At 36.0% G+C, this 12255-nt stretch overlaps 2 protein-coding genes across 2 annotated transcripts in view; one reads left to right on the top strand and one right to left on the bottom strand.

Moving 5' to 3' along the window:
• Nucleotides 1–1698, top strand: part of LOC140139620 (uncharacterized) — a 103814-nt gene extending 102116 nt beyond the window's left edge. Inside the window, exon 11 of the mRNA XM_072161323.1 lies at nt 1454–1698. Within this exon, the coding sequence (XP_072017424.1) occupies nt 1454–1597 (144 nt within the window). The 3' untranslated portion in view covers nt 1598–1698. The remainder of the gene's footprint in view (nt 1–1453) is intronic.
• LOC140139194 (uncharacterized) overlaps nt 1–12255 on the bottom strand; it is an 893593-nt gene that overhangs the window by 517540 nt on the left and 363798 nt on the right. The window lies entirely within an intron of this gene.

Genomic DNA, 12255 nt, shown 5'->3' with positions numbered 1-12255 from the left:
CTTTACTTTGTTTGCGTTATAGTTGATGATGATAGATTGAAATAATATATCAATAGAATATCCAATCTAACAATGGGAGCATATGCAAATAGCGCTTTTACCCCCGGTCCGGTTATATACTGATGACGAAGCACCAGCTGAAGATCAAATTTGAATTTGAATCTTTACCATATGTATGCCTAGACTTTGGAACATTTATAATGGAAACAGCCGATTATTTTCCTTGGACTTGCAGTTACAATACGAAAAAAGACACTCGTTTTCAATGTAGGCATCCCAGTCTTTGCCTGTCCCTTGGAAATTGGAATTATTGAGAGTTATGTCCAAGTGGATGATTTTTGTGACATGGGAGAGAAATGTAGGATGGAATATTACACAAATTAAGACAATAGCTGTTTTAACAGCTTGATTGCTGCACTATATCAAAGCATTTATTCAGTACACATTTTTGGTGTTTTATGCCAGTTTTATTATTACAATAAGATAAATCTTTAAAGTTGCAATTTAATTGAACGGAAAGAGATTCGGTTAGATGTATAGAGAAGGCAGTGGATACTTGGGGTCAGGGAATGTGTTGTAAATTATTGTATTGTTTTTGATGTAATATGCCCAAATGTTCAACCGGAGTTTATTTATTATATCTGTAGGTTTGTATGAAAAATGTGGTGTCAAAATAATTTCACGATTTTTTTTCTGTGCAAAGACACCTTTACTGAATACTAGAGTTCAATGTGAATCGATACTTTTGGGACAACCTATATTACCAAAATTCATCCGCACGGTATGGGGTTTTAAACGCCCTACCTAATGGTAACTTCAGCTTCGAGAGCACACTGCCATTTTAAAGTATTTACGGTTCAATGCGTTAAAAACAAGAAAAAGACTATGTCAGTTTTTGTCATTTGGCAGCTAAATCATATAGTTCGCTTATTTACGGTTCAGTGCGCTAAATCATATAGTTACGTGTGGTATTGCTCGCGTTTGACTTTGAGAGTTCTGAATAAACGGAAATTCCGAACGAACTATCCATGTGTCCAGTGAAAATTGTGTACTGAATTTAGTGGTATTGAACCCTGTTTTTGCTTTATCATTGTTTGGAACAATGTGATTAGATTTGTCCTATATAGATCTTGGCCCAAGGGTTCAGATTGTTCAGGTGCATACAACCAAATATTTTAGTTATGTAAACGAAAGAGAGGCTGAGATTTATGGTTATGTTTAAAGCAAACTGGCTGGATATACCGCGTAGATAAAGTCTTTTTCGAAAATATAGCTTACAGTAACCACCAACATTTTCCTTAAGATGAGGCCAACCTACTCTATACTGTATTTAATATTTCACTAATTACTCTTTATATGAATAAAACGTTCTAAGTTTTCTAACCATATATCAAAGCATTATATCTTGTGATTTACAGCAGCTGGGATTGTCCTGTTTATATTTTATTTGCAGACTTTCAATGCCAACACTGATCAGACAACGGTGGTAGAAAATGACATAAATCAAGTCATCGCCCGATATTTCCGAGTCATGATTCTAACGTTCGAGTGGCACCCTGCTATGCGTATGGAAGTTATCGGATACAGATGCAGCTAACTTGATGACAATACGTAGTTTGCCTGGAAATATGGAATTTTGAAAATAATGATACTTTTTAACAACTAAACTTTTTAACAACTATATTAACCAAAGAAAGTGTGAATAAAGGAGTAACCCAGCAAACACAAAAACGTTAAAAAAAAACGTTTTAAATAAGTTATATTTTGGCTTTTCGTTTAGGTAAAAACGTTTTAATAATATTAAAATGTCGGGTTATATAAAGGTCATGAAAACGTTTTAAAACGTTTTGTATGAAAACACACTACAACAATATTTTTAAAATGTGTTCAAAATGCTATTGTAAACTATTTTTGCAAACATTTTCTGCCAAATATTTTGTCAACACTTAAATAACATTATGTGAAAATATATATAGTTGCACCCACCAAACACAGAAATGTTCTTATCTTTTTTTTTCAAAACGTTTTAATAACATTTAAATGTCGGTTATATAAAGGATATGATAACGTTTTTAAAACATTATTGCAAATGTTTTGGGCAAACATTTTTCGCGAAATATTCTTTCAACCTCTAAATAACACTCTGTTTAAAATGTTTTGTATCAAGTTTTCAAAAATGTGTTTGGAATGTTATTAAACCGTTTTATACCCTTTATATGACCCGACATTTAAACGTTGTTTTTTGTTTTTTTGTTTTTTTTGTTTTTGTTAAACATTTTTTGTTGCTGGGCAGTATATTATCATTTTTTAAGTTATGAAAACGTCTTGTACCCTTTATATATCCCGAAATTTAAACGTTTTCTGGCAACCTTTTATAACCTCTTGCGAATGATGTCGAAAACGTTTTGTGTTTGCTGGGAATATGCAATAATATGCATGTATTGTCAAGTACGGTATTATTACCGGCGTTTGATACGAATGGTATTTTGCTGATGTACACAGTGTTACTAAAATGACCACTACTTTTACTATAATTTGTCTCGTCTTGAAAAGATTGAACAGTATATTCAATTGGAATATAGATGGGCACACACCGGGAGAGGGTAGGGGTAGTGAAATGAGTAGCGGGACGTGAGAGGCAACGGTCATGAAGCGGTCTTATAATGTATTAAGGTCTCAAATCAACAATAAAATCTCAATAACTTTATACAATGTAGATTTGTGTTCTGAATGTGTGCAAATCGGCCAAAATTCGTTGGAAAAATCCCATCTGATACATGAAAACCTACCAAACAGGAACAGTTTTCATAGCATATGTGTATACTATAGTAGCTAAACATCGCACAAGGTCTTCAGACGTTTGTTTAGTGTCATTTTTACCCACTGACAATGTGCTGTTGTTTTGTTTGAGAACATTATACTACATTAACATTAGTTGTGGTTTTTTTTTTATACAAAACGGGTTCATATCACTTTTTAAATCCAACATTTTGAAAACGTTGAAGACAATTGCCCACGCATTACAACTAACAAAATGTGGAGAAGCTTGTGGTTGTTAGTTATACTAACATGTTCAATGTATAACACGATCATTGGTTTATAGTTTCTTTATTTTTGTAACGGAATTTTAATTGATTTTCTGGACTTTGCATAGCTCCCATTTGTATTAAAATGCTTCAGTTTTGATGAAATGATAGTCTGTAATATAGAAAAACAAGAACTTCTTGAATAAGAAGGAAAATTATTATTTTAGAGAGGTTTGGCATGGTGCTTGCTTGTATCGTGTTTATATATATCGAATGTTATAAATGTTCTTATGTTTGTCTTTGTTTGAACTGACTGAGTAAAACCACATCCGCTAAGAATAATTTACAGTGTTAACATTCTCTGATATCTCAGAGCATAATGTGCATGAGATGCTAAAAATGCTGTGTTTTAGCCGGTTTCTTCATGAAACGTGAGAATGTTGTGACTAAATGGCATGAAATGTCAATATGTCAATTTCTTAAGGGATGGGATATGAACGATTGGGCAGTATTTATTGTGGGACATAGAGCACATCAGGCATATCGAATTGCATTCTGAATACGAAGAATGTCCTTCTCATATCAAATAATCTTGATTTTTTGAAATTCCCAATGTAATACACATTTTATGGCAAATGATTAAAAATTGATATTTTTGATATTTAACAGTACTCGAAGTAAACTTTATAAATCTGATGACATGTACTTAAAGTGTATGTTGGTGGAATGAAAAGCCGACGAACAATCATATTAAAGATATGGATTTTTTCCCTAAAACACACAACAAAATTAGGTCTTTTTGAGAAAAAATCAATATCTTCAATATGAAAGGTCAAAATTTCCAATTGATCGTCGGCTTTTCCTCCTAGGTACATACACTTTAAGAATATGTGACCATCCAGCACAACTGAGCCCTGAAGTCGCCAATCATCATTTTTGAGATATTCAAGCAAAATATTCTGCTTGAAATTAGCTTTAAAATGATGTATATCACGTCTATAGTACTTGACATTTAAGTAGTGAAAAATCAATAAAACAGTCAATAAATCCTTTGTTTCCTATTGTTTATTGTTAAGTTCAATGGAGCATATCTCAATAGTGGCACTGACGACATCCGGGCTCAGTTGTGCTGGATGGTCACATATATCATTAGATTTATAAAATTTGCTTGGAGGACTGTTATATCAAATATGTCAAAAATATCAAATTTTAATAATTTGTCATAATTTTTTTTATTATATCATGAAATAAAAAAAAAAAATAAATGTATTTGATATCAGAAAGACGTTCTTCGTATTCAGAATGTAATTTCGACATGTCTGATGTACATATATGTCTTACAAAAATACTGTCGCTCAAAACGCTCATTCCACATCCCTTAAAGTTCTTGAGAACAAAAAAAAGATGTGTTTTCCTTTGCGAGAGTATGGCCACAATTATCAAAATAAGATTTGGCGCCATTAACGCGACAGTAGTTAATATGAGCGTGATGAAGTAGTCAGATACCGTATCAGACATAATAGGCATACGTCGTTAGGCGATAGTTTAGTTAGTTTGAAAAGTCCCAATCAGAGAATCTTTTTCAACATTATTCAAAACAGACCAGCAATTTACACTCGACGCGCTTGCCTGAAATTTGAGTATGACAAATCCTTGCATGCGCCCTCTTTTGACGAGAGGAAGGTATTTGGTCTTGTGTCACAACCTGGGGTACCTTTGTGTTACATGGTAAAAAAATGAAATGGTTGAAACATTTTACCTACACGTCTCATTTGAAGTGGTTCATCTTCCTGAGCATTTTGACACTTTTTTTTATGGAAATCGGTTAAAAAATGAGAGAGTGCGGGCAAAAACAATCACAAAGTAGTTGGGATTTAACCCCACCTCTTTTTTCCACATTTACAATCATTCTGGGCAAGTATTAGTCTTTTAAATGACCTTCTGTATTTATTTGCTTGGTTTAGATGTCTGGGAGTTCATTTAGACATTTTATTACTGGATTCAAATGGGGGTTTTAGATCATATTTACGATACGAATCCCTCCCCTAATCCTCAGCCACCCTTGGCACAATTATTTTAAAACAGGATAAAAACATGAGTAATATAGAATAAATTAGCCTCAATTTAAAACCTAATTGAATCTTCTAAGTGAAGGAATAATCAAGAGACAGTGTTTTGAAATCCAAACTGCACATCAACATGTAACAAAGGATCATTTCTTATTATTTATGACAGTTCCCATTTACGCAATTGAAACCAATAGTTTATAATAGTCCAATAGCAATTACGCATGCGTAAGCGTTGTAAACAACGAATCATCTTGTTAAAAGCGTCAATTTTGTTGTGCTTAGTAACACAATAGAAGAACACTTCACAACTGGAAACCTCTTATATGTCTGCAATTTGGAAAAAGGATTCCAACCGATTAACATGGATCAGCTTTAAAAGAAATCGTAAGTTGGTTAACCATAATACATGCAGTGTTTATTGTATTAACGTTATTTACCAAAGAAAAATGACAGTGTTATTTAATTTATAGTTTCGGAACTTTGTACTTGAACACATTATTAGATTTAAAAAAAATGCTGAAAAGACACGAGCTTTAAAATCAAATTCACTATCGGTGATTCGGTAAACATGGTAAATAGGAAAATACGTTCAAATCATCAAAATCAGTTGTTTGCAATTTTGTATAAAGTATTGTTCTACCATAATCCTACACTGCAAGTAATACAAGCAACAACGGTCTAGTAAGTAGATATTGGGTAAAAAGTAAAAAAAAAATCTTTGGATGAATTTATTCGTACGGATTCATCATGTTTGTTGTAGATAAGCAGTTGAATAAAAATATTTGTGCAATACCAGAAAATTAACTCACGATCGACGGTTTGTCTGAACTGTATCTTTATTTTAATATATTTATTATTTCTTTATTTCATATTAGATTAGTCAGGAACACAATAAGTCAGGACTCGTGATCACAACATTCTGACTTCCTGAGTTAGAAAAAGAACCACATGGGCCTTGGTTACTTCCGGAGTATTTGCTATTTGTCCTAATTACTGTTGTTGCCCCCGTCATTGTTGCATAGGCTACTTTTGCTACTGCTGTTGTGTTGTAGCTATTAGGCTACTGGCGTGGTTTGTTTGCGGCTAGGTTTGTGCTGAAAAGATACCATCACCGAGACAGCGTGACTTGCATGTTGCAAGAGCTTGAATGGGAGTCCCTCGAGAAACGCCGCCAAGCAGCCAGCATCATCATGATATATAAAATCCACACCAATGCCATAGCCATCAATCCTGCTCAGTATATGCTAGCAACCAATACCAGACAGTACCACCTAGCAGATATCAGATAATACCAGCCCGCATCCAACTCTACCAGAATGCTTTCTTTCCACGCACCATAATCTGGTGGAATACGCTCCCCGCATCACTGTTGACCTCTCCTTCGGTGGAGGCATTCCGGGGAGCTGCCACATCCTTCATTTTGATTTTTTCGGGTTTTGACAACCCTGGATGACCCAAGAAAGCCTCTATTGAAGCTTATTTCCATTGGGGTCAATTTTGAACACCGGGCCGGGTTGGGAACAGTCAGGGGTTAACACCCTACTCTTTTCGAAACTGGTTGCGAGATACATGTGCAGGTATGGCTCTCTGTACACGGGACCGACGGCTTAACGTCCCCTCCGAAGTATGGAGTACTTTCATGATTCATTTACCCAATTCTAAATGAACCATGGGGAGAGCGGAAGTCTGAATCTAATTGCCAATTAATTTCAGTCAATATCCCAGCAAATCGCCACTGCCGGGAATCGAACCCGGGACCTCAAGCACTAAAGGCAAGTACCCTAGCCATTGCGCCACGCTCTCCTTTCATCTAAGTGGGTCCGGGTTTTTACTTGCACGATGCCTGTCATCACCATGTATATAAGCACTGCTGCACAATGGACTTTGCACCGCACCTGAGCATAAGTCACAATTCCTTGGCCGCACGTCCAAATGGATCCTGCCAAGTATCAACGTAGACGTAGACGTAGACGTAGACGTGTTGTTGTTGACGATCTTGTTTGTAATCTATACCATTGTTGTTATGATTCATGTCCCTTCAATGTAATTGATATTGCAAATTGGGTTCCGTTTCATTATCGAGTTAATTACATTTTATATTTCAGCCCTAAATCATGTGGGTGTCACACGTGGTGAGCCAGTATATTGTGTTATTGATGCTACAGCTTCTCTGTATTCTGCCAAGTAAATAGATCTACACTATAAACACCCGTCATAACCATTCACCCATCCAAAACAAACTCACCCCGCATAATCACACACCCATGCGAAGAAAAATAACAACCAAAAACATAAACACCCACAAAAATGACCAAAACGTTTTGATATTAGCCTTACTCAAGAACCGCAATACCTGAAAACATATATTTCTTAATATAATAGTGCACTACGTTTTTAGTTAAATTGCTAAATCTTGAAAAAAAATGACTCCTGATTGCTGACAGATTGGTTGATGCCGTTGTAGTCATTGATTTCCAACCATAAGGTAATACGAGGTATTGTTGGTTGAAGCAGCCAAAACAAATTCATTATCTGAATCAATATATTATTGAAAAATAACACTTGAGTGTTTTGCAAAAGTTAATTCTACAAATCATATACTTTGCTTAGTTTATTGTTGCTGATGAGTTATGTACGTTTTACAAAAGTGTTGCTGTTTCAGCCCTATTTACAATATAACTCAAGAAACACATGGCCTACAAAAAGTATTATGTGGTATTTGAATTATTCTACACGCCTGCTATGAATTGAGCAATGCATTGTTTTTGCTAAAGCTCACTACCATTCGCAAAATGCTGTGAACTACTTTTCTTTCTGCTGCTTCGACCAACAATACATCGTATACCCTTAAAGCTAATTTTTTTTTTCCTAGACTATAAAATGACACAAAGTAAAGCTTGGGACAGTCCCTGCTATTTTCCCAGTGCTTTTAACTCTCAGATTCTATTTTAGCGTAGCGGTTAAATTAAAAGATCTATTTTCAAGACAATCTTATAATATTTCTAATGGATGAAATGAAGTATAGCATGCCAGAAACGTAACTTGTTTTCTTAATTACCTACATTTTTAGTAAATTAAATCGCATCGTTCCGTGTCTTAACACCATAGCAACCACCAAAATTATGAAAATTGCTCGTCAATAGGGAAGGTTACGTATTTATTTATAACTTGTATTTAGGGTGTTTTCAATTTCCCAATGTCAGACTCATCACGTGTTGTCTGCAACGGTAAAACACCACACGATGTCGTCGTCGCCATGACGGTTGTCAGACTCTTTGCGTGTTATAGCTCGGGACGACGACGCATTACAAATTCGATGACGACAACGTTTGGTGTTTTACTGTCGCAGAACCACCACTCGTGGAAATCAAAAACTTCCTAATAAGACAAGTACTGCAACATCATACTTAAAATAAAAGATAATATCGGGAGCCGTATTTCCGGCGCAAATTCTTTAACAATGTTTGACTCGACTACCGACGCATGTCTGTATACCGTGGGCTATGGACATTCGAGAAATAACATAACGTTAGATTCTGCTTCAGATTTTTGACGCTGTGTGAAAATTGAAAAATAAAATTGAATGATATAATGGATTTAAACGTTTATATTATTCTAATAATCATCAATGTTAGATCTTATTAAAAAAAACTATTTCTTCATTCATTAAGAATTGAGTGGTAGTGTTTTCTTTAATTTTGATCATCATCGTCACAGGTTTAATACGGTTTTTTTTAAATATCATTGCTCTCATAATAAACATTGCATTCTCAAAATCAAAATTGCGTTTCTGACGGACAGAGGATGTATAATATAGTACATCGTTACATAAAGACTGCACAAAAAGTAACGCAGATGATATGTTATAAATACGCCTATAACTTGGCATAAATAATTGTTTTCACAATATTTTAACATAGAAAGAAGGACGATTTATTTACGCGCATTTTGCTATCGCTTTTTTGTCTACACTCGTGATGACAGAACAATCCTCAACAATCCCACGCTGGCTACTTAGGATAAAGTCTATTTGGTTCTTTGTAATTCCGTTTGGACTTTCCAAGGTCCAATACCTATTTTTATGTTTCTTGAAGTATGTTCAGTTCAGTTCAGTTCAGTTCTCTCCATATGGAGAGATTTTATTTCTCAGTATATATAGGCCTTCGGCCTTACAATACAATAAAGTACAGTACAATATATTTACCCATCACCCATGTGTTAGCAATGATAACTCCAAACTTTCCCATGATGGCTTCTTCTCCAGGTTGACATTCTCCTATTTTGGCGTTGAAGTCACCCATTACTACATGGTGTACTCAGCTTTGCTGTCTTCTATCGCCTTATTTACCTCCTCGTAGAGTTCTTCAACTTTTTCATCATCATAGTCCGATATTGGTGCATACACTTGAATTACGCAAAGCTGTTTGTTTCCTGTCAACTGTACTATGAGATAGATCACTCTATCTGAGTAATTGTTCATGTCCTTTACATAGTCTTTGAATTTTGGGTGGATAAGAAATCCAATTAACTTGGCATTTTTGTTTGCCTCTGTTTTTCCATGGTTATAGAGCCAAGCACCTCCCTTGAGTTCTTCAATGCCCTCTCCTTCTCGTTTTGTTTCACATAGACCAATTATGTCCCATTTGAAGTCTTTCAGTTCGTCTAGCAATGATTCAAAAATGGAAAGAGGCAAAGATCATTCTACTTCATAAAAAGGGGGATAAAGCAGACATCAATAATTACCGGCCAATAAGTTTGCTTTCTCATGCATATAAGATATTTACCAGAATAATCCAAAACAGGATCCAAAGAATACCAGATGAAAACCAGCCGAGGGAGCAGGCAGGATTCCGGACAGGTCTCTCAACAACAGACCATCTACACGCATTAGCATTAAACCAACTGATCGAAAAGGCGAATGAATACCAGCTTAAGCTTTGTGTAGGATACATAGACTATGAAAAGGCATTTGATTCGGTTGAACATTCAGATCTTTTTGCAGCCCTAAGAAGAAAGGAGTCAATGAAACCTACGTGCTCATCAAAGAGGATATCTACACAGATGCAGTAGCCACGATCCATTTGGACAATGATGTGTCAAATCATATCCACATAAAGAGGGGAGTGAGGCAAGGGGATACAATTTCACCAAAAATCTTCACAGCTGCCATGGAAGAGATTTTCAAGAAGTTAGACTTGGAGAAACAAGGCATAAATATAGATGGAGAATGGTTGACAGACCTGAGATTTGCAGATGATGTTGCTTTAACAACAACATCAGTTAAGGACATGGAGACTCAACTAAATGGTTTGAACAGTGAAAGCAAGAAGATCGGTTTAAAAATACACAAAGGGAAAACAAAATTCATGACAAATTTCGAAACAAATGAGCCCATTGTAGTTGAAACTGATGAGATAGAAAAGTAGAAAGCTACAAATATCTTGGCCATACTATGAAACTGAAAGACAACAAGAGAGAGGAAGTACTAATCAGAATTAAGGCTGGCTGGAGCTGCTTTGGCAGATATAAAGACATTCTGTGTGATAAAAACTATCAATGATATTAAGGAAGAGGGTCTTCAATCAGTGTGTGCTGGCAACAATGACTTACAGCTTTGAAACGTGGACAACAACTAAATAATTAGAACAAAAACTGATAACAGCACAGCGTGCAATGGAAAGAAGAATGCTGAATATCACAATACGGGACAAAATTAGGAACGCGCATATAATAAATAAAAACAAAGTCAAGGACATTCTGGAGAAAATTAAAGAGGCAAAATGGAGATGGGCAGGGCATCTATATAGCAAGATCAAATGATAACAGGTGGACAAAACGACTAACAGAGTGGCAACCGAGAACAGGCAGAAGGAGAAGGGGAAGACAAAAATGCAGATGGCGGGACGACATCACATCTTACATTGGCACAACCTGGGCTAGGATAGCACAAGACAGAGGGCAATGGAAACTTCATGAGGAGGGCTACATCCGACATGGCCTTACGTAGCCAGCAAGGCAAGGCAAGGCAGCATGCAAGAGATCCTATAAAACTCGCATTTATACGACATGTTATACCTTGCATCATTTAGTTACAGCTTCTGCCTGAGACTCTATAGAACGCGCATTTATATGACATGTCAAACTTTGCATTACATGTAGTTACAGCATGCTAGAGAGCCTATAGAACGCGCATTCAAACCTTGCATCATGTTGTTACAGTATCTATTTTTTACCCTAAAGAACGCGCATTTGTATGACATGTCGAACCTTGCATTTGCATGTAGTTGCAGTATCTGTTTGAGACCCTATAGAACGCGCAACTATACGACATGTCGAACCTTGCATTAGCGCAATCAGCTGCAGACGCGGTTTCCCGTCTGCTCTGTTGTCTCGTGCAGCATGCTGAAGATAACAGACTAGCCGAGACCGGGTTTCTTCAATTACACGAAATAGAATCATGGGTTTATGGGGGTGGGGAGAGGGATAGTGCGTGTTGGATGTTGGTGTGTATATGTACGAACGGTATAACATGATGTACCCCTTTTAGGGCAAGTGAGTGTTATTACAGACCTAAATACCAAATAAGTATTATGCCGAGCGTTCCTTTCGAAACCGTTCCATATGAGTATCTCTCCTTGGAATGTATATATGTATTAGTAAAGTATACAATCAGGAGGGTGAAAGTTCTAGGAACAATGCCGGAAACTACGTCACGCTATTGTTCGACCTAGGCTACATATTTTTAACGCATGCGTGTGCGTCAATACAGCTTTAGTCTCCTCCACCTTCGCACCACGGTACGTGGAGTGTCTTGAATCACACTGACGGCGGAGGAGAATACTAGCTGGTCAGGCAGTTTAATTTTATCAAGCATATAATACCTGAACAATCACCGTCATTTGATCGATTTACTCATAATATATTGTATATTCAAAATATAATTTTAATATTGTAAACCTGTTAACTTATATATTTGTGTACTAAAGTATACGGACACGTGAATAAAATCATGTCGAAGACAAAATGGCTACAATATAATTATTGAATAACTATGTTTTTATTTTGTCTGATGTGAGTAACGTGTTGAGCTTTTGTAGAGGTCGTGGAAGCTAGGGTGTTATTGTATAGATACGCAGCCGCATGCGAGTTCCACGGGTTAT

The sequence above is a fragment of the Amphiura filiformis genome, chromosome 18, assembly GCF_039555335.1.
Source record: "Amphiura filiformis chromosome 18, Afil_fr2py, whole genome shotgun sequence".
NCBI classification, from domain to species: domain Eukaryota; kingdom Metazoa; phylum Echinodermata; class Ophiuroidea; order Amphilepidida; family Amphiuridae; genus Amphiura; species Amphiura filiformis.
This window is presented reverse-complemented; position numbering and strand designations above follow the sequence as displayed.